Here is a 22846-nt window from a genome sequence, read left to right as displayed (position 1 = left end):
GGTGATAAGCTCCACATCCACTCAGACTTCAAACAAAAATTTGATGTGTATTTGAAGTCAGAATTAGTTTTTTTTATGACTCTACACACTGTAACTTCAGTTAATACACACTGTGGTTGTGGCCTGTTACCGACCTGACTGAGTGACATTCAGATGTTCCTTCTTCAGGATAGGAACGATTTGTCTTTTAACAGCTCTCACCACCTTTATAATCCTCTTGGGTTCTGCAGCTGAAAAGACAACACAGAGTTAATTCTTAAGTTATAGTATCGCACTCGGGTGTTGTTCAGTGCAAACTATTCCAAGAATTTGATCTTCATTCAATTATGTCTTAGAATTTATTCTAATCTAATAATTGTGACTGAACCTTGGCAACCTTCCATTCTGATGAGCTCTTGGCGCTGATAGAGACAAGTCATACCTCGATGACGAAACAGGCTCTGTGTGGAGGTATTTTATTGATTTGGCGCCCCCATCAGTGGAATGAAGACATAACAGTGTTGAAACTAAAACTTGATTTAGGGAAGGGAACGATGCCACTTGAAAGTAACACTTACTGTAGGAAACAGGATCCTAACAGCAGTCACTTGTTGTGTTTACCATGTAACCAATGCATGACTTTGATGGGCCATGAATACACTCGACAGACTGGTTAAACTTCACAGTGACCAAAACATTTGCATATTTTCTCACCTGCTTTTGTAACATTAAGATGTTCCTTCATCAGGACAGATGCAATTTCTTTCTTGACTACTTGGATTCTACTTGTAGCCTTTTTGCGTCTGGCGTCTGAAATAAAAAGGAAAAGTTGACTTATAAGTTTCATATTGTACAGCAAAAAGAGCTTCATTCTTCTATAAGTAATCACAAATATCTTGTTATGAGGACTGTTTATGTATCATGACTATATTTTTATTAATGATAATATCAACCAGTCTGGACGGGTTGCAATGAAATTTGGTGCAGACATTCATGATCCTTTAAGGATGAACTGGAATTTCTGTGATGCTATTAGCAGGTCACCATTTCAGTTTGTACTTTAGGTTTTGAGCTAATTAGCACATGTCAGCACTCATACTACTAACGTACTCAACTAAGATGGTGCACATTATACCTGTTAAATGTCACCATGTCCTAATGATGATGTGAGTTTTTCTTAGACTACCACTGTGAAGTAGAGCCTCACAAAGACACAGAGGAGTCAGTGGATCTTTACATTGTGTAAATCCTTGTATCGTTGGCCTTTACAGCTTGTACCTGTATCTGTGTCTCTCTTCTTGACAACTTCTTTGTCTTCTTTCTTCTCTTTTGTAGGTTTCTTGATCTCCTTTGCCTCCTCAGATGGTTTCTTCACTTCTTTCCTTTCCATTGAAGACTTAACCTCTTTCTCTTCTGTGGGAAACTTCTTCACTGCTTTCTCTTCTTTAGATAGTTCCTTGACTTCTTTCTCTTCTTTGGGAGCCTTCTCCCCCTCTTTTTTTTCTTTGGGAGGCTTTCCCACCTCTTTCTCTTTTAAAGATGGTTTCTCAACTTCTTTCTCTTTTCTAGGTGGTATCTTCACTTCTTTATCTTCTTTGGGAGGCTTCTTCACCTCTTTCTCTTCTTTAGATGGTTTCTTGACCTCTTTCTCTTCTTTAGGAGGCATCTTCACCTCGTTCTCTTCTTTAGATGGTTTCTTGACTTCTTTCTCTCCTTTGGGAGGCATCTTCACCTCTTTCTCTTCTTTGGATGGTTTCTTGACTTCTTTCTCTTCTTTGGGAGGTGTCTTCGCCTCTTTCTCTTCTTTGGGAGGCGTCTTCACCTCTTTTTCTTCTTTAGATGGTTTCTTCACCTCTTTCTCTTCTTTAGGAGGCGTCTTCACCTCTTTCTCTTCTTTAGACGGTTTCTTGACTTCTTTCTCTTCTTTAGGAGGCGTCTTCACCTCTTTCTCTTCTTTAGATGGTTTCTTGACTTCTTTCTCTTCTTTAGGAGGCGTCTTCACCTCTTTCTCTTTTTTAGATGGTTTATCGACTTCTTTCTCCTCTTTAGGAGGTGTCTTCATCTCTTTCTTTTCTTCAGATGGTTTCTTCACCTCTTTCTCTTCTTTAGATGGTTTGTCAACTTCTTTCTCTTCTTTAGGAGGCTTCTTCACCTCTTTCTCTTCTTTAGATGGTTTCTTCACCTCCTTCTCTTCTTTATGTGGTTTCTTGACTTCTTTCTCTTCTTTGGGAGGCGTCTTCACCTCTTTTTCTTCTTTAGATGGTTTCTTCACGTCCTTCTCTTCTTTATGTGATTTCTTGACTTCTTTCTCTTCTTTGGGAGGTGTCTTCACCTCTTTCTCTTCTTTGGGAGGCGTCTTCACCTCTTTTTCTTCTTTAGATGGTTTCTTCACCTCTTTCTCTTCTTTAGGAGGCGTCTTCACCTCTTTCTCTTCTTTAGATGGTTTCTTGACTTCTTTCTCTTCTTTAGGAGGCGTCTTCAACTCTTTCTCTTCTTTAGATGGTTTCTTCACCTCCTTCTCTTCTTTAAGTGATTTCTTCACCTCTTTTTCTTCTTTAGATGGTTTCTTCACCTCTTTCTCTTCTTTAGGAGGCATCTTCACCTCTTTCTCTTCTTTAGATGGTTTCTTGACTTCTTTGTCTTCTTTAGGAGGCGTCTTCAACTCTTTCTCTTCTTTAAGTGATTTATTCACTTCTTTCTCTTCTTTAGATGGTTTCTTCACCTCCTTCTCTTCTTTAGATGGTTTCTTCACCTCTTTCTCTTCTTTTGGAGGCATCTTCACCTCTTTCTCTTCTTTAGATGGTTTCTTCACCTCTTTCTCTTCTTTAGATGGTTTCTTCACTTCTTTCTCTTCTTTAGATGGTTTCTTCACCTCTTTCTCTTCTTTGGATGGTTTCTTTACCTCTTTCTCTTTTTTAGGAGGCGTCTTCACCTCTTTCTCTTCTTTAGATGGTTTCTTCACCTCCTTCTCTTCTTTAGGAGGCGTCTTCACCTCTTTCTCTTCTTTAGATGGTTTCTTCACCTCCTTCTCTTCTTTAAGTGATTTCTTCACCTCTTTTTCTTCTTTAGATGGTTTCTTCACCTCTTTCTCTTCTATAGGAGGCATCTTCACCTCTTTCTCTTCTTTAGATGGTTTCTTGACTTCTTTGTCTTCTTTAGGAGGCGTCTTCAACTCTTTCTCTTCTTTAAGTGATTTATTCACTTCTTTCTCTTCTTTAGATGGTTTCTTCACCTCCTTCTCTTCTTTAGATGGTTTCTTCACCTCTTTCTCTTCTTTTGGAGGCATCTTCACCTCTTTCTCTTCTTTAGATGGTTTCTTCACTTCTTTCTCTTCTTTAGATGGTTTCTTCACCTCTTTCTCTTCTTTGGATGGTTTCTTTACCTCTTTCTCTTTTTTAGGAGGCGTCTTCACCTCTTTCTCTTCTTTAGATGGTTTCTTTACCTCTTTCTCTTCTTTAGGAAGCGTCTTCTCCTCTTTCTCTTCTTTAGATGGTTTCTTCACCTCCTTCTCTTCTTTACGAGGCGTCTTCACCTCTTTCTCTTCTTTAGATGGTTTCTTTACCTCCTTCTCTTCTTTTGGAGGCATCTTCACCTCTTTCTCTTCTTTAGATGGTTTCTTCACTTCTTCCTCTTCTTTAGATGGTTTCTTCACCTCTTTCTCTTCTTTAGGTGGTTTCCTCACCTCCTTCTCTTCTTTAGGAGGCATCTTCACCTCTTTCTCTTCTTTGGATGGTTTCTTTACCTCTTTCTCTTTTTTAGGAGGCGTCTTCACCTCTTTCTCTTCTTTAGATGGTTTCGTCACCTCCTTCTCTTCTTTAGGAGGCGTCTCCACCTCTTTCTCTTCTTTAGATGGTTTCTTTACCTCCTTCTCTTCTTTAGGAGGCGTCTTCACCTCTTTCTCTTCTTTATGTGGTTTCTTTACCTCTTTCTCTTCTTTAGGAGGCATCTTCACCTCTTTCTCTTCTTTAGATGGTTTTGTTACCTCTTTCTCTTCTTTAGATGGTTTCTTTACCTCTTTCTCTTCTTTAGGAGGCATCTTCACCTCTTTTTCTTCCCTAGATGGTTTCTTCACCTCCTTCTCTTCTTTAGTTGATTTCTTGACTTCTTTCTCTTCTTTAGGTGGTTTCTTGACCTCCTTCTCTTCTTTTGATGGTTTCTTCACCTCTTTCTCTTCTTTAGATGATTTCTTCACTTCTTTCTTGTCCTTAGATGGTTGCTTCAGCTCCTTCTCTTCTTTAGATGGTTTCTTCACCTCTCTCTCTTCTTTAGGTGATTGCTTCACTTCTTTCTCTTCTTTAGATGGTTTCTTCACCTCTTTCTCTTCTTTAGGAGGCTTCTTCACCTCTTTCTCTTCTTTAGGTGGTTTCTTTACCTCTTTCTCTTCTTTAGATGGTTTCTTCACCTCTCTCTCTTCTTTAGGTGATTTCTTGACTTCTTTCTCTTCTTTAGATGGTTTCTTCACCTCCTTCTCTTCTTTAGGTGGTTTCTTGATTTCTTTCTCTTCTTTGGGAGGCTTCTTCACCTCTTTCTCTTTTTTAGATGGTTTCTTGACTTCTTTCTCTTCTTTAGAAGGCGTCTTCACCTCTTTCTCTTCTTTAGAGGGTTTCTTGACCTCTTTCTCTTCTTTAGATGGTTTCTTCACCTCTTTCTCTTCTTTAGAGGGTTTCTTGACTTCTTTATCTTCTTTAGGAGGCGTCTTCACCTCTTTCTCATCTTTAGATGGTTTCTTGACTTCTTTCTCTTCTTTAGGAGGCGTCTTCACCTCTTTCTCTTCTGTAGGTGGTTTCTTGACTTCTTTCTCTTCTTTAGGAGGCGTCTTCACCTCTTTCTCTTCTGTAGGTGGTTTCTTGACTTCTTTCTCTTCTTTAGGAGGCGTCTTCACCTCTTTCTCTTCTTTAGAGGGTTTCTTGACCTCTTTCTCTTCTTTAGGTGGTTTCTTGACTTCTTTCTCTTCTTTAGGAGGCGTCTTCACCTCTTTCTCTTCTTTAGAGGGTTTCTTGACCTCTTTCTCTTCTTTAGGTGGTTTCTTGACTTCTTTCTCTTCTTTAGGTGGTTTCTTGACTTCTTTCTCTTCTTTAGGAGGCATCTTCACCTCTTTCTCATCTTTAGATGGTTTCTTGACTTCTTTCTCTTCTTTAGGAGGCGTCTTCACCTCTTTCTCTTCTTTAGGTGGTTTCTTGACTTCTTTCTCTTCTTTAGGAGGCGTCTTCACCTCTTTCTCATCTTTAGATGGTTTCTTGACTTCTTTCTCTTCTTTAGGAGGCGTCTTCACCTCTTTCTCTTCTGTAGGTGGTTTCTTCACCTCTTTCTCTTCTTTAGATGGTTTCTTCACCTCTTTCTCTTCTTTAGAGGGTTTCTTGACTTCTTTCTCTTCTTTAGGAGGCGTCTTCACCTCTTTCTCTTCTTTAGGAGTTTGCTTTATTTCTCTCTCTTCTTTAGAGGGTTTCTCAACTTCCCTCTCCTCTTTATCTGGTTTCTTGATTTCCTTTTCTTTTTTGTGCAGTTTTTTGGCCTCTTTCTCTTTTTGGGGTTGTTTCTTTACTTCTTCCTTTTCTTTTGAAGGTTTTCTCGCTTCTTTCTTTTCTTTGGAAGGTTTCTTCACTCTATCTTCTTTGGATGGTTTCTTACCTTCCTTTTCTTCCTTAGGTGGTTTCTTTACTTCCTTCTCTTCTTTGGGAAGCTCCTTTACGGCCCCTTCTTCTAAAAGCAATCAAGTGTCAGTTTTCATGTATTGTAACATGTCTGAAACAGACTTAAAGGTAGAGCAGACCTAAAACTGGACAAAGTCACCTCTGCCCTTTGTTAAATGTTATGCTGAAACAGTTTTGTGTATGTAGTGTTTTATGGTGAACAGTATTATCTCTATGTTCTGTAAACAGTGTGGTTAAATATTGCTATATTGGGCCATATTTCAGAGCTTGTTTACTCAAGTATTTTGAAATAAAAAAAACCAAACATTTTTCAACAGCATCTTTCATACTTTTGCTAATTTTATAATCAGTTGTGATTACCTTCAGTCTTCTCTGGTTTAGTCTCAGTTGTTTTTGTTTCAGGTTTGAGCTCCTTCTTTGGCTTTTCGTCTTTTAGTTTGTCTATAGTTTCTTCAAGTTTGGCTCCCTTGTCTTTTTTCTCCTCCTCAGGTTCTGTGGATTTTAGGTCTGTAAACAGCAATAAATTCCCATTTAAGCAAAACTACAAACTGAATTATACCCGATCACTAAATTTAGTAACAACCTTTGGATGTATAGAATTAATTTGGGGATAAAGTGTAGTGTAGAAAGTGCAAAGAACTAAAGTTCATCATACAAACATATGTAGAAAATGACACAGTGACAATGACAAGTGTCAGACCAGTACTATCATCATCATGACTAATAACAAATATTCATGCTTGCATAAGCACTAGGAGCACTAAAGCATTAAACACACAACAGCATTAAACACACCACAAGCTTTGTTAAATTGTTCAAACAATCAGACTTAAGTTTTAAATTTATACTGCAGGGATGTACTTAAAGTAATGTTATGCAGTTATTACACTGACGTACTGTAGGCCAACTATGAACAGGGCAGATAGGACACAACACGTTGAGCTATCTCTTCATCCAGAGACCTGTCCACTTTTTTCCTCAGCCTATTGGCTCCATCTAGCTGCTCTAGAGCTGTACTATCTCCCTGCATTGACAAACAGCAATGACTGTTTAAAGAAGGAACACTTAAGTACATAATTAGCGCTTCAGGAAATAGATTTGTCTTTACTGAGTCATCGAAAAGAAAATGTTGAAGGAGCTTGAACTCACAGGTGCTGTACGCAGATCCTCTTTCCTCACAGCTGTTAGCACCCGACTCAAAAAGAGTTTCTGATATAAATAAAACTAACTTGACCTTATTAGGTCCATTTTTATTTCCTTATCAGTCTGGTGTATAATAAAAAACGCACACACCAGCGTTTTGGGAAATCGTTGTTTCTCCTAGTGAGAAGAACAGCATCAGTCTATTGCTGTGTCCTAGATTGGTCAGGCACACAAATCTATTTTTCAGACCGGAGAGAAATTATACTGACTTTGAGTGAATTTGAGAGCAACTGCCTAAAGCTATGATTTAAAAAAAATCAAGCTTTTTTCAGAGGCAGTGCAGATACACACAGACGACAGAGGATACATAGAGAGATTTTTTAAGCTAATCTTTAGCACAACAAATTGCACTTATACCTCAAATCATACAGAGATATGAAGAAAGGAAAGGGTGAAGGCAAAGAAAGATGATGAGGTAACAGAGAGTGTAGGGTATTAATTAACCATTAATCAATGTGTATTGTTAAATAAAAGCCTTCAAACTGTTTTCCAGTTTGTGCTAAGCTACGCTAAACACACTGTGATCTGTGAAACACAGGTTTTAAACAAATTTCAACTAAGTTTTCCACCTGTAGAGTTTAAAACAGTCACAAGAAAATTTTCAGACATGTTAGCAAAAAATTCACTGAAATTAAAGTAGACTACGAAACATGTGACACGAATAGTTGAACAAATACCTGTTAGATGAAAAGAAATTCAGTCTGTCAACACATTACTGCACATTTAACACACTCGTCATTCAGAAACATTTTCATTCCCTGATAATGAAAACAATGTTGAAAGATGTGTGATGATGATGATGACGGTGAGTTTTGTACCTTTGTCATGTTTGTGGAGTTGCTCTTCGTCTTTGAGAGCAGCTCTGGATCTGACTCCTCTGATCCCCTCAAAGGGAACGAGATGTTTCCTCCTTCCTTTAGCTTCAGCTTTACTGTTCTCACTGTTGTTGTTGTTTTCGTCATCGATGACGTCGGAGTATTTGTCTTGGTCATAACCAGAAGGAAAAGAGGTCATATTGTCTTCATCATCGGATTCAGGTACAACACTGATGTTGCTGAGTTTTTCAGCCGACAGAGTTTTAGGATCTTCGTCCTCAGCTTCTGTTTCGTCATGCTTTTCTCCTTCCTCCTCTGAAGCTTCATCGCCTTCTATTTCTAGCTTAGTGTTCGTTAATTCAATGTTTTCTTCATCTCTTTCTTCATCCTCATGAAGATCTATATTTACAGTTTCCTCCTCTTTAGTCTCTTCTTCATTTTTTTCCTCTTCATCTTCCACTAAATCTTCTTTAGTTTTGCTCTCTTCCTCCTCCTCCTCCTTCTCTACCTCTCCAACCTCTTCTGGAAGCTCTTCAGTTTTTGTTTTATGTGCCTCCTCCTCTTCATCTTCTACCAAATCTTCAGTTTTGGACTCCTCCTCCACCTCTTCCTCCAAAATGTCAGTTTTGGCCTTTTCCTCCTCATCCAATACTAAAGTTGTAGGCTCCTCCTCTTCCTCCTCCTCCTCCTTCTCCTCTTCTTCCACAGCTTCAGTTTTGGCCTCCTCCTCCTTTTCTTCCACAACTTTAGTTTTGGCCTCCTCCTCCTCCTCATCTTCTTCTTCCAAATCTTCAGTTTGTGCCTCCTCTTCTTCTTTCAGAACTTCTGTTTTGGCCTCCTCCTCCTCATATTCTTCCAAATCTTCAGTTTTGACCTCCTCCTCTTCTTCCAGAACTTCAGTTTTGGCCTCCTCCTCTTCTTCCAGAACTTCAGTTTTGGTCTCTCCCTCATCTTCTAGAACTTCATTTTTGGCCTCCTCTTCCTCATCTTCTTCCAAATCTTCAGATTTGGCCACCTCATCTTCTGCCAGAACTTCAGTTTTGGTCTCTCCCTCATCTTCTAGAACTTCATTTTTGGCCTCCCCCTCTTCATCATCTTCCAAATCCTCAGTTTTGGCCTCCTCAGCTACTTCCAAAGCGTCAGTTTTGACTTCCTCTTCCTCATCTTCTTCCAAATCTTCAGATTTGGCCAACTCATCTTCTTCCAGAACTTCAGTTTTGGCCTCTTCTTCCAAATCTTCATTTTTGGCCTCCCCCTCTTCATCATCTTCCAAATCCTCAGTTTTGGCCTCCTCCACTGCTTTTAAGTCCTCCTCCTTTTCTTCACCTTCCTCTTCTACAATCTCCTCCTGTGCTTCCTTCTCCTTTTCCTTCTCCTCTGTCTCTTCCTCCTTGTCATCATTATCAATGACGGCCTCATCTTCCAGTGGTAGTTCATGTTCTGTTTCTTCAAGGTCGACATGTTTCACTAGTGATGTGACAGTAAGAAATTTAGTGCCTATGCCTAATGAATGTGACTATTTAAGAAAAACCATGTGAAATACCATCATCTTCCTCTTCCTCGTGCACATCTGTCTCACTGGCAGCGTCAGTGGGAACTTCAGCCTCCTCCTCCTCCTCCTCAGTCTTTGAGTCTTCACCTATCTGTGCGGGAGCAGCTTCATCTTTGGCCGCTTGCATAATCTCTGCAACTGTATCATCAACCTGTGTCATCTCTCTTATCTGAAAAGTCATATCTTTGGCATTTCTCTTGGAAATGCAGATCCAAACAAATTTTAAGGTACAAAGGTAATTTGATGAGGTGAAATGGGAACAATGATTTACAGAAACCATTCATTACATCATACAGTTTACACCACATGCACAAAGAGAGTCTTTTCTCTCCGCAGTCACCAAGTGCTTGATCGGATCTGTTGGGTTTCTCTTTGTTGTAAGGACCTTACTCTGAAAGGTGCCTTGAGATAATGTATGGTGTGAGTGTATTGATTGGTGCAGTTAAAGATTTTCCCAATTTGATTAAGGCCTCGTTCATTTTAACGTAAATTGTGAACCTGAAGTTGTTCTGCATTTTTCTCACTGTCAACAAATCCCAAGAAAAGAACAAAACCAATAACAAAAATGCTGGACATGGTAGTTTCCTACCAAACATCAAACCGGAGTAGTTTGTCCATTTTTTCTAAAACTATTCTATTATTAATAGACATGCCATTTTATCAATATATCCCAATTTGTTGGCTCTTTGATGTGGGCAGCAGTGGTTCAGGAGGTAGAGCCCATCGTCCACCAACCTAACCATTGAGTGGTTTGAGTCGAACCCTAAGACCCTGAACCCTAAATTCAGCCTGTTCCATATAGCGAGTGTGTGGATGTGTAGTATGAGGCACTTTGAGTGGTTATTAACACTAAAAATGCTTCATGAATTTAGTCCCTTCACCATGTATTTCTGGAATCAGGCTTTGGTTACACAGACAATACTTAGTGGGATCAGCTCCTTGTTGGTTTGATGGGATTTATTGACCATAAGAAAATATAGAATATTTACAGGAATATATTCTTTTGACATTTCCCTTCCCAATTGAACCTCAGAAAATTCTAACACCAAACATGGCAACAATCAATTATATTCTCATTGCTCACTTTTGAGATGTGGTGTAAACCTGTATGATTTCATGCAAAGGTAAAAGTATTTCACACACAGCCGCATGACATCCAGTACAAACAATCAAGATACACACACACACCCTGTGTGTTACAGATGTTTAAACAGTAGAAATACAGATGTCAGTCGTTCAGTTGTACAGAAGATGCTTGCACAATGCAGAGGAGGGCAGCAGAGGAATGCAACTTCAAAACACACAAATTAGACAAATATACATGTGCAATATTACAAATTATTTCCAGTTTTTCAAGCATAGGACACAAAACATGATGATATGAATGAAAACAACTTAATGGCAAAACCCATGAATTCAGTTCCATGAAACAGTCAGTGAGACAAACTGAGGGAGAGACACAGACGCAAACAACTCGGTTGCATACAGAGGTTTATTGAGATAAAAAATGTACAGAGGTTATGATGCATGTTTGTTCATGCCATAATATAATGAGCACAGATGGAGTTTGAATGGAGGTTATATGGAACATGACCTATTGTAAGGCAGACTTGTAAAGTGGTAAGAAAAACAAAAATCTTCATGCACGAAAGGCCACACGATAAGACGGAGGACAGACACGACAGGTCTATGCGAACTATCTGCTGGCAACACACATTGCACATTGTACAAAAACACATCTTAAAGTTTCAAACATTTTCTTACCTTTTTTCTTAGATGGCAGAAATACTCCTACGTGTCAAAAAGATAATTAACTGGCTTGAATATTAAAATACGATTTGATATAAAAATTCAATAAAGTCCAGTTCTTACCTTTTTTTCTCACCAAAGTTATATCGGATGGAGAAGCTACAGTTTCATCTAAACAAAAGAAACACACACGTGTTAGTAACGGTGACTGTTAATGCTGAATTAGTGTATAAGAATATTGCAAAACAGTAACAGGTTAATACTATGTTTGTAAATGTATTAATGCTGTAATAATAAAAAGTGAAACCTTCTTGAGTTACTACATTTACACCGGGCGTGGCTACAGGTTCACCTGGAACAAGAGAAGAAATTATGCCCAAGAGGTGTCAGTATACATTTTAATATTGTGACTTTTTAAAATCTTTTCCTATATATAGAATTTGAGACAGAATATTATAGTATACAGCTAAATGAGAAATCATACCTTGATCACCAACAAGCATGCTTGACATGTAAGCCACGAACAAATCTTTCTTGTCTGTGAACTCCAACACAGCATCTTCCACAACTTTCATGGGGTCGATGGACACTTCAGACACGATCCCTGAAAAATCTGCACACCGCACAGTCAGCAAAATCATACTTATCTATGTCTTTACTTCTAGAAATGTTGCAACCACATTAGATGTAGTTGGTACTGACCTTCATCACCGAGCACCATCGTTGAGACGTAGCTCACGAGCATGTTCATCTGTTCTTTGGTGATTTCTGCAGTCGTCTTCAGAACCGACATGGGACTGAATCCCACAGCCTGCTGGATATCTGACCCACAGAGACGTCAAAACAGTTTAGTCTCGTGAGGTTTGTGGAAACAGCAACTAGCACTCTACAGCAGTGTATACATTGAGATGGGTCACAGATTAGGGAAAGGTTAAAAATCAATATGGATACCTTCTAACGTGTCCAGTATTACATCCATGATTGTACAGAGCACATCCTGGATGTATCCTGCGACTCCACTCAGGATGTCATTAGTAACACTGAAAGCATTCCGGCCAATGGCCACAGGGTCAACGGAGCTAATGTCAGTGGTTCCTGGGAAGAGCAACAAACATTCAGAACAAAACTCCAGTGTTATACAGGAAAATTTGAAAAGATGATTGAAGACAAAAAGGAAAAAAGCTAAACAATCTTTGGTTACAGTAAACTGATTTAGATTATTTTAGACCATGGACTCTTTATAAAGATTGGTGACATGTCTCCCCCTCCCACAAAAATGAAGCCAGAATATTCTGAATGTGGCTGCCACCATCTTGCCCTGTGACCTTATGCGGAGCCAGAGTCTACGTAAGTCGGAAAAATGTACACATGAATAAATTTCAGTGTGACATGAACCACCCAAAATGACAGAAACCCTTCTTTAGGGAAATATTTATTTTACGTGTAATTTTACTTTTTATTTTGGTCCATGTCCCATCTGCTAACACAGAAAAAGCAGGGTTTTATGACCTATACTGCAGTCAGCCACCAGAGGGCGATCAAAATGATTTGGCTTCACTCTTGAGTGCTGTCATTTTGTCCATGTCTATATAAATTACATTGTTACTCACACAAAACACAGGCTATCAGTTATATTTAGTAACAATGCTGATAAAGTAATGAATAAATATAGGTAAGAAATAAAGATTAATTTATAAGAAACATGATAATATGACATGTAAACAATACAAAGGTTAAATATGGAGCAGGTACCTTTTATAATATCCAGTGTGCTGTCTATGATGGAACAGAGTATGTCCTGGACGTAGCTCACTATTCCACTCAAAGTGTCATTAGTCACGCTGAAGACGTTTCTGCCAACTGACACAGGATCCATGAAGCTGATGTCAGTGGTTCCTGTGAAGGAGAACAAATAAAACAACAAATACTAAGGACTGATATGAAAAATCAATGCCGTGTAATACGTTATTAGTCATTTAAGACGTTAAGCGATTGCAGCTGTTAAACAAGGAGAGTAATTACCTTTCACCACGTCCAGAATAGTGTCCCAAATGGCACAGAGCACATTCTGGATGTAGTCCTGCACTCCACATATGAACCCATTCATAACACTGAAGACGCCTCTGCCTGTCACCACAGGGTCAATGGAGTTAAGGTCAATTTTTCCTGAGAAAAACAAAGAGATTGTTAATTAAGTTTTATTTAAAGATGAGTTAGCATATGTCATTAACTTGCATGTGAAACAGGGAAGACAAACAGTTTGGAAGTATTAAAACATGGAATACATACCTTCAGCTATACCCGATATAGTATTCAATAAAGTGTCCACAATAGCACACAGCGATTCCCTGACGGAGCACACCACTCCACCCATGAAGTCGTTGGTTGAATGGAAAACTTGTCGTCCGATGACCACAGGGTCGACCTGGCTGAGGTAGAAGTTTCCTGCGGGTTTGGAGGGATATGGTTATGTCACTTTTAACGTAAAATGTGTGTGATTCTTTGAGTACGAGCGAGTTGCCATACCGTCCTTGTCTGAAAAATGTCGAACAAATCCATCTTTCGCTTCTGCTATTTCTTCAGCTACATAAGCGGCAGTAGACGCGGGGTCACTTAAATCAGGTGCACATTCTGGAGGCCCAGAAAAGAGAGTTATGTATTACTATGCTTGCTTTCAAACATAAAAAACAATGAGCAACCTGTGTCCAATTTTTCTTCTGTACCTTGAAATTTGTTGAGCAGACTGGAAACTTCATCTACAGCGTCGTTCATAGCTTGCACAGGGTCCGTAATGATTTGTTGAATGTCTGAGAACAAAAACACACAATAATCCTTCATATCTGATGAGCAAAAACAATAAAAGGAGATATGTTTGTGTGTGTCTGTGTGTGACTTACCTGGGACAGACTTGTACTCCACAAAGTCAAACATCACCACCCCTACAACCAACCAGGACAGCAGAGCGGCCAGAGCGATCAGCAGCTCCACAGACACCTTCACCTTCCTGAGGAGGCCCACACCTTTAGACTTGAGAGAGCTCGTCTGTGGTGCCGCTGCTCCACTGGACCCACTGGACCCACTGGCTGGAGTGGGGGAGGCCGGTTTGCTTCCTGTTTGTGAAAAGACAAAGTGTCTTTAAGAACTCTGAACAACATTAGGATCTTTTGGATGTGTTCTTTATATTGTTGCTTGCTATGCAAATGCTGCAACACTGGAAGTTTTTTTTTTTACTTGGACTGATCAGTATTTTCAGCCCAGTTCTCACTGTGATATGTCATAGTACAAACCAAATACTAAGCAATAAAGTGCATAATGACATAATAGCATGTACGTTGATACTGAGCATCCTTTCACAGAGGAATGGCTCTTGCATAAGTGCATTGGAAAGGTGCAGTGCCAATATATCGCCTGATATAGCTTATTGCAAATATATCAGGATGAGCGCATATCACATAAACGGCAAATGTTACAGTGCGTCCATCACAAGTTTATTTTTTCACTGTTAAATCCACCAACACAGAACAATTTTTATATATTTTGGTCACGATTGACTAACAATAAAACAAAGGATTCTTCTGTAGCTACCAGTTTATCCTCATGATATGTTTTAAACTCTTAAATATTGAAATCTGTTTGATTTGCTACAAACATAATGTTCCAACTGAAAACTGTACATTTTTACATCATCATCTTCACCCTAAAGGGAGGATGTGAATCAGCAATCAATGAAGAGTGATTTAGAACCATGTTGAAAAACTTATGAACAGAAGTTGCTGATATAATGTGTCTATCTTGGAAATTGGATACAATCTACTGCATTTAGATGACTGAGACTAAAAGTATCCACTGGTACTTTCCCCATTAATTAATTAACAAATTCTTTCTGAGGTTATGCATCAGTAAGAAAATTACTTTAATGACTTAATGAAGTTAGTACGCAAAAAAGATAATGATCCTTCGTAGCCACTTTTCCAGTCTGATCATTTTCACACTGCAGCTAAACCCTGAGAGGTGAAGGAGACTTCATGTCAGGTCAAAGGATTTGAACATAACATGGAGAAGACAGTGTCTAATTTTTACATTTATAGAATAGCGTCATATTCCTGTGTGTTCCAAATACATGTAAACTAATATATGAATTAGATTTATCTGAGATTTCAACATTTTGTCACATTACAGATCAGAAAATGCAGAACTCAGCTGTCCCAGTTTCATCTTATGCATTTTATAAAGACATTTGCACCTGATTCCCACCTGTAGCAGTGGATAAAGCCAGTGACCACATTTCATGACAGCCTCATCATCATTAACTAACTGCTGTACTGGAGCTGAACTGGTACCAGGGTGTTAGAGACACCTTCCAACTGTGAATGAGCTCCGGGCATACCTCCCTCGTGAGTCACTTCCTCATATAAATCCTTAAAAAACAACATTTCCACTCAACTAAAGAATACTGAATGGACATCGCAAGGGTTTACTAATAATAAAGGAAAATCATGATGGAGGTATTGTTCTTATTCCAGGCCTGAAGCTTCATTATCCAAAATATATATATATATATGGTTATATATCAATCGTTTGATCAGGTTATGCAAAACACAGCAGGACAATTAAACAGTCTAAAATCCTTAGTGGAAAGTAACTCACTCACGTACTGCACTTGTACTTAACTTAACTATATCCATTTAAAGTTTCTTTGTACTTCTATTTAGCTGAATTTAAGGGGGAATTGTTGCTCCATTCTCAGTTGAAAGCAATTTCCTCCAAACTTTTAACATGGTCTCATTGAAATGACAGTTTCAAGCCCAAATAGGTCAAATTAATTTAATATTTCACCACATAATAAAGTCCAAAAACTACAAACAGATGTGTATACCAGAAATGTACTCTCCCTTTAATAATTTCACAACCACTAAGATTTATCTTCTGACCATATAAAATAAAATACATATAAAATACTCAAAACCAACACCACCTCAACAGCTACTACAGCAAAATGTCACATAAACATTGCTGCATCAATATGAACAATCGAATAATTTTACACACAATAATCTATCAGTCACATGGAATATTTTATTGCAGAACCAGTACATTTAAATTTGAGGTGAGTATATTTTCCCAATACTTATTCTGTACTCTGACATAAGTTGGCTGAAAACCCAGAGGTCAGCGTTCTGTCACAAGAGAGCGGCGCAAATACTGTGGCTACATGATCTCCTGTATTTATAGCAACCGACTTTCAACACATTTTCCAAGGAGGACGCACCCTATCAAAACATTGACATTTATTTATTACAGGTGGAGCATATATTATCAAGGCGTTATGTCACAGCATATCAGAGCGGTAAGGTGTAGCAGTCCTACCTTCAGCCATTGTGATATGGAAACTATTTCAGGTATAATCCTTTGAGTTGGGGCCTAAGCCTCCATATGCTGAAGTTACAGAAAAATCACAGCTTCAGTGTAAATCCAATCAGCTTCCACTTGTCAGCAAACTAAAAAAAAACTTATTTTTTGTAAATTATTCCATTCCCATTGGTGATCACAGTCTTGTTTCCAGATCCATGTAATCCACAGGTTGAACTTCTCCAAGGACCAAAAAAAAAATGAAGGAGATGGAAACCCCAAATATAAAATGTAAGTTTACAGGAGCACTTTGAGAATTTGGAGCTGCCGGTGTGGCAGCATTGCAGACGGGGGGTCTGGGGACGGTGGGGCAAAGGAAAGGCGACGCAGGAGAGGAAAGAGCCAAGCTAAGCTCAGGGCTGGGGAGAGTGACAGGGGGGGGGGGCATACAGAATACCCCACCCCGTGTTATTGGTGCCTCACATGGGTATAGGTCAGAGCAGAGAACATGGAGGCTTCAGGGTAACTTTATCCCCCCCAGAAGGAGGGTTATTCTTAGCTTGAGCTCTGCACACACCAGCCGCTCTGCCAGGCCTTTTTTGGCGGTCTGAGGGGTGTGTGCAGGATCAGTTGGCAGAACCGGGCACCCCTACTGGTGGGGCACTGTAACCTGCCCTCTAAACTGGTGACCAGGGTAAGGAACGAACAACAACACAGATGAGAACTGTGCACACACATTACACCTACACAACCCGGCCTCTACCTGCTTTTGCTCCTGGTGCAGAGTCCGTCATATCACTTTGTTTTTATGTTCTTGTATTCTGTTTCAGGTGGCAGCCTAAAAAATAAACACAGTTCCAAGATTTTTAATTGCTTATTATAAAATTACTATAAAGAAAGATTCGGTAAAACAGCTCCATCTTGTGTTTCTTTTTTAATCATGCTACAGCTCCTTTTCTGAGGCTGCGACATAGACTGTATATAAAGATGGACGACATGACTGCCCCCAAAAGTGAAGTCAAAAGGTGGCTAGCTGCAGTACAGGGCATGAATCCAGCCTCCTCCATGTTAAAGGATGGGGCACAGACCAGACTTAAAAGTACACGACAAATGAGTTTTTCCTCTAAGATGATTCTTGTCATTTTCCTATATTTCTTATCACATTGATGAATGTCACATCAAAGTGTAAAGTTCAAAGTCCAAATTATATTTTTGCGATATTTTAAATGTGTTGGGATCAGTCAATGTTGTTGTAACTCATCCTGACAGAAACATAAATGTTTGAACCTAATTTTACGCCAAATTACTTCCAACGGTTGCCGAGACATGTCAGTTAAAAATGCCTGCTCAAAGGTTCAGGCACTGACAATGTCATCCCCAGAGCTAAAACCACACCATAACATATAGTAAATATTGATATAGTAAATATTAACACACACAAAGAAACTTTATTGAAACATTTAAACAACAACTATACATTGGACGCAATAAAGCGTGAAAACCATGAACTGTCATTGATTTGTTCAGGATCGATTTTGAGGATTGTAAAACATATTCATAAATACACTGAAACAGAAACGTATAACACATAAACGCTAGTTAGTGTTTCACAGTGTGGCTGCAGCACTCAGGGCCACAGGCCTGATGATGAGGGTGAGCTCCATCGGAACAGGGGAAGGAACGTACTTCTCCTCCCTCAGCAGTCGCAGCAGCAAATCCTCAGTGTCGTGTGGCCAGCGGTAAACACGAGTGTTCTGAAGCCAACTGGGGACGTGCTTCTGTAAAAAAGACTTTCATGGATTAAATGTATTATTTTTAAGAAGAGAAGATAGTGGAAAATATCTGTTACCAAGCAGAGCTCTGACCTGGGAGGCACTGAGGAAGAGAACTGGTATGAATCTAAAGTTCAAGCTGCCTTGTTGGATGAATTCATTCTGCATCTGCAAAATTAGACTTTAAATTTAGATAAATGTCGCCACATGATTACGTCTCATTTAAAAGAAGAGCTAACACTGTCTCACCATGGAGTGGATATATTTAGTGTGAAGGCCGAGACTGTCCACTACCAATCCTTCGATGTCTGCTTTATACTTTGGACTGATGGCGATGATAATCAGGTACGACGGCTGTTAAAAGAATACACACACATTTTAGACGTATTCACAATCTGAAAAGACAAATGTTCAAATTCAAAACAAAGCAAGTATTGTGAATTCATTTAACAATTAAAGTACAAAGCCACATTTAGTTTGACTTTCTCTTTGAATAATGATCCAGCAAAACTATATCGGACATTTTTAGGAAACAATACAGTAAACTACACAACACTAGTGCTGCTCACTTACGTCTTTTAAGTACCTGTCTTTCCACTTGTTGATGTCCAGGCTTCTTATAGGGTCGTCAAATAGGTCGATCTGTGAAATTGAAATCAGGACTTTAAGTGAATTGTTAAAAGTTTGAGACTCAGATTATCTTCTAAATGTTTTAAATCAAACCGGTAGGTTGTAACTTACAGCCGGACGAAAACCTTGCTTTGTGAGGAAGTCCACGAAAGGAACCATCTCTGAGCACACGTCCGAAGAATACGTGATAAAAATGTTTCCTGAGAACGGGAAAAGATCGCTGAATCAGAATTAAACTCAGACTTTATTCTGTTTTAGTTGGTATATACATTTTAAGTAAATAGATCACAAACAATTACAACAAAAATGGAAACAGCTGTTTGATTTAATACCATGAAATACAAGAGGCCTTCTAGTAGTAAGCCTGACTTGAGTTGAGGCAACAAATCTACTTGGTTGGTTTTAGGGAGAGATCATGGTTTGGGTTTAAGTATCTTTAACAAATACATTTAAAAAAAATACATATACTAACATGAACCATGTGCAAACTTTTCCTGTGTGCCTTTAAATATATTGGTTGAAGTGAATCAGAATTTTGGTCAAAATTTTAATTTGTAGAGATGACACTGAGACATTTTGAATGTGTTTTTGTATTTGACGGCATTTCACTGACTACTGCTGAAGGGCTCATTGTTTATCTTTTGATTATAATCATGAAGATTGCCAAGGAACATTTTATTACGTTATTCTAATTTAACATTTCATTTTGCTGTACTTGTCATGCAGTTTGTCCTGTGGAAGTAAAGATCTGTCCTCAGCACATTATAAATCCATTTGTGGGCCGGAAAATATGTGTTCATCTTAAATTGAAATTTTATTTTGGTTTATTTTACTAAGCCCCTGAAACAGGCTTGGCAGGTTTATAGAGACACATACAAATCCCCGACACACCCAACGGGCCCTGCTGATGTTTTTTGAAAAGCAGCGGACTGTGACTGTTGATCTCACATCGTGCTCAAATGTAATAGGAGCAGCTCAAACAGGCCTCCCTCCCAAAACCTGGAGTAAAGTGACTCACGGCACTCGTCGGGCAGACTGACGGTTCTTCTTCTCTCCAGTGGATGTGACACAGGCGCCTCGGCTCCTGCAGGGCTCAGGTTCATCACGCTGACCTGTGACACCCCCATGACGGGGGGGACGGAGAACTGCAGCACGTTAACCGAGACGCCTGCCTGTGCCACACCGTCGCTCATACAGTCATCCTGACGTTGGAACCTGAGGCAGCGAGAAAGAAAGACAAACAAAGGCTGTTCAGCTGAATTAGATGCAAAGTAGAGGCCGCTGCAGCACCTGACTCACATTTTTCAAACACATGACCCGTGACCCTGTAGGGACTTTGTGGATCTGTGTGTATAAGGGTTGACGCCTTCATGTACAACATATTTCTGTATTTGCATTCAGGAGTGGTTTTACCACGTGGGGGGGTCATCACAGGGTCTGCTGTGCTGGCCGGAGGCAGAGAGGGGGCGAGGCTGAGGTGGGAATCTGAGGTCGTACTGCCCTTCTGCTGCAGAGGGATAACACCGGATATCCGTCGTGTGAGGAAGGCCTGTCAATACAGAGTGAAACATTCGTGTGCGACGGCACATGTGTCAGGTTGGAACAGGTTCACTCTTAAACATACTTGGATAATTGTTTAGGAGAAAGTTACAAGCCCTTAAAAACATAACTGTTTCTAATGGTATTAAATTGATCTAAGACAATTTACCAATTTGCTGTAATTAACATTTGCAATTATACACTATCTATAAAAAAATCCTGAAAACCTTTCTTTTGTAATGTCAGTCACACATGTGCCACATTGTCTGTTTTGTGGCGTATGAACAATTGGTTGTACATTTATAATTGCAAAAAGCATTTATTGTAACCTTTCTCTTTATACATTTGAAATGATAATTAATAAAATAATAGTAATAGTAAAATAAAAATAAAAAATAATGTTTGTTCCAGATTCTGTAAGTATTCAATTGCTCTACTCACTCAAACCTACATTTTTACAAACAGACTTACATGTATATTGTTTATACTTTTTGTACAATGTGTGATAATGACTTCATTAAAATAAACAAATAAATCATTCAAGTCATTCAGGTGAAGAGTTTCTAAACTGAGTCAGGATCACATATTGGAGAAGATATATATTTTTTCATTACCCTGTTGTTCTTCCTACTAAAAATATTTATGTATTTATATTTATGTTATGTTGTGTTTATATATATGTTCTTTATCTGGCTCCTTTTCTTGTTCATAGAATGTTTAGTATAAAGTGTATTATGTTTTTTGTGAAGTTTTTCTGGATTATACTGAAATAAATGAAATAACCTAAACTATAAATAAATATAACAAGTGAGTAAGTAAATATGTTTTCAAAACAGAAGTTAATATAAAATACAGAAAACAAACAGAAAACAAACAAACAAAAACTCTTTCTTACCATAGTTGTGCGTATAGTGGTGAGGAGGTAGAAAGGGGCTGTAGTGTTGCCACTCGTCATCAGATCTCAGCGGCAGCGGAGGCTCAAGCTCTTCATCATCGCTCTGAAGCTGAGAATTGTCTCCATACTCCCCTCTGAGAGTCAGAAACAAACATTTAATACCAATTTCATCCTCGAGCCAAATACAAATTGTTGAATTTCTAAACACCATCATACAAGACGGTTTCTCCTCAGTTACCCAGCCGTGTCCCTGTTTGCAGGCTCTGCTGCTCCACACCGGTTTGGTCCACAGTCCCAGCAGCTGTGACTCTGTCTGGGGTCTGCAGGTCGTGGGCCACAGCTTCCGGGAGGGGGATGATGGAAGTCCGTCCTGGAAAAACTTGCTCCAGTGTCTCGTAGCTGCCGGTGGTCCATCAGCTCGACATGCTGCCCCACACGAGGAGGCCAGCTCCCTGACTCATGGCTCACTGGTCCACCTCTGCACTGGCTGTGGCAGAAAGAAGGTGCGTCCAAGCAACAGCTCGCTGGGACTTTTTCATGATGTGGTTTGACATAAAAAATCTGGTTCACAGTGACTTCAGGGCCCAAGAGGCGCACGGAACTCTTAGAGTCATCTGCAGCTGAGAAGACTTTCATTTCTGATACTTTTTCAGATTTCTTCATCTTAACCAGGTGACGTCAGCAACAAGTCTGTGGGACAAGAAGGAAGAACTTTGACTTTTACAGTTTGGCCTAGAAAACACACAGTTTTAGTGAAGTTAGTTGTATGATTTAAAATATAGTTGAACCAAGACCTTGTATGTAAGATACATACAAGGATACTCAAGAAATAATGTGACATGCATGCAGAGAATAATACACACACATGGCATGCGAAACACAATCCTATTCTTAATTGTTGTGGAGGAATTCAGTGTGAATGGAGAGTAATAAAAGCATACCTGTTCTCTGCTGGCTTCTTCCCACTTATGTAGGTGCAGAGGCTTGTGTGTCTGTGTCTTTGCTAAAGTCTGCTATATGCAAATTCTCCATTGCTTGAGCTGCAGCCAATCAGAGCCAAGAATGTAGTGTTTGTGCTGCTCAGCCAGACTGGCCAGGAAAGTTGAGCTCAGGTTCAGTCTGTGGGAGCTATGATTTAGGAGGAAATATTCTCCTCAGCAAATGGAAGAAGTTTAGGAGGAAATGAAAATGTGAAAAAGAGGTTAAATGTGTCTTAGCAACAGTATATTCTCATGCTAAGAGGCCACAAAGAAAGTCTTAAATAAAAAGCGAACTAGAATGTCACAGCATAAACCTCTGCCAAGGTCCAAAAGTCCCCTTATGAAACTGCATTTAAATGCACTAGATCCTAATATGTATGTTGACCAAATTGCACACACTCATACACACTAGTCTCAGAAACATGTCTGATTATTTCATCAGGATCCATGAACTATTTATAACTAAAGAAAGTCTCCTCCCCTTGATGCATAAAACCAAACTATTTTAAGTTCCTTCTTGAGTCATGTCCCCTCCAGCCCCTTCACAAACTTACCTGTAAAACAGTTTAGTAGTTATTGTGTAACTCACTAACAAATCCAGACTGAAACAAAACCTCCTTGGCTGAGGTAATTAAACAAGCATTAAATCATTCAATGTACCGCAGATGGCTGTTGGGCACTTACAAAGTGATTTGCATACACGGTGAGTTCAGTCACGTTATCTTTGTGTCA

General features: G+C 39.2%; 2 protein-coding genes across 3 annotated transcripts in view; both read right to left on the bottom strand.

The window, feature by feature from the left end:
• The window catches only part of si:ch211-266g18.10 (titin), a 29080-nt gene extending 12264 nt beyond the window's left edge, over positions 1-16816 (bottom strand). The window contains exons 1-21 of the mRNA XM_034577048.1: positions 16317-16816; positions 13847-14059; positions 13673-13756; positions 13476-13580; positions 13239-13394; positions 12972-13115; positions 12702-12845; positions 11901-12044; positions 11652-11771; positions 11434-11553; positions 11257-11301; positions 11073-11120; positions 10965-10991; positions 9192-9338; positions 7652-9115; positions 5991-6137; positions 5282-5679; positions 4502-4681; positions 1258-1795; positions 694-789; positions 135-230 (exon numbers count right to left, since the gene is read on the bottom strand). Coding sequence (XP_034432939.1) covers positions 135-230; positions 694-789; positions 1258-1795; positions 4502-4681; positions 5282-5679; positions 5991-6137; positions 7652-9115; positions 9192-9338; positions 10965-10991; positions 11073-11120; positions 11257-11301; positions 11434-11553; positions 11652-11771; positions 11901-12044; positions 12702-12845; positions 12972-13115; positions 13239-13394; positions 13476-13580; positions 13673-13756; positions 13847-14059; positions 16317-16326 — 4426 coding nt within the window. The 5' untranslated portion in view covers positions 16327-16816. The remainder of the gene's footprint in view (positions 1-134; positions 231-693; positions 790-1257; positions 1796-4501; positions 4682-5281; positions 5680-5990; positions 6138-7651; positions 9116-9191; positions 9339-10964; positions 10992-11072; positions 11121-11256; positions 11302-11433; positions 11554-11651; positions 11772-11900; positions 12045-12701; positions 12846-12971; positions 13116-13238; positions 13395-13475; positions 13581-13672; positions 13757-13846; positions 14060-16316) is intronic.
• A 910-nt stretch (positions 16817-17726) lies between these two features.
• On the bottom strand, positions 17727-22365 carry LOC117755527 (adapter protein CIKS-like). 2 transcript variants are annotated; one of them, XM_034575387.1, is made up of 10 exons: positions 22076-22365; positions 21373-21824; positions 21135-21268; positions 20114-20273; positions 19719-19915; positions 18812-18900; positions 18644-18712; positions 18320-18424; positions 18164-18238; positions 17727-18076 (listed from the first exon to the last, which is right to left on the bottom strand). In XM_034575387.1, the coding sequence occupies exons 2-10, from the start codon at positions 21795-21797 to the stop codon at positions 17906-17908; spliced, it is 1425 nt and encodes a 474-aa protein (XP_034431278.1). In that variant the 5' UTR covers positions 21798-21824; positions 22076-22365; the 3' UTR covers positions 17727-17905. The 2 variants fall into 2 exon arrangements, with proteins under 2 accessions (XP_034431278.1, XP_034431279.1); XM_034575388.1 differs by having other exon boundaries at positions 20114-20249.
• Positions 22366-22846: the final 481 nt, after the last annotated feature.

The sequence above is a fragment of the Hippoglossus hippoglossus genome, chromosome 22 (genome assembly GCF_009819705.1).
Source record: "Hippoglossus hippoglossus isolate fHipHip1 chromosome 22, fHipHip1.pri, whole genome shotgun sequence".
NCBI lineage: Eukaryota > Metazoa > Chordata > Actinopteri > Pleuronectiformes > Pleuronectidae > Hippoglossus > Hippoglossus hippoglossus.
This window is presented reverse-complemented; position numbering and strand designations above follow the sequence as displayed.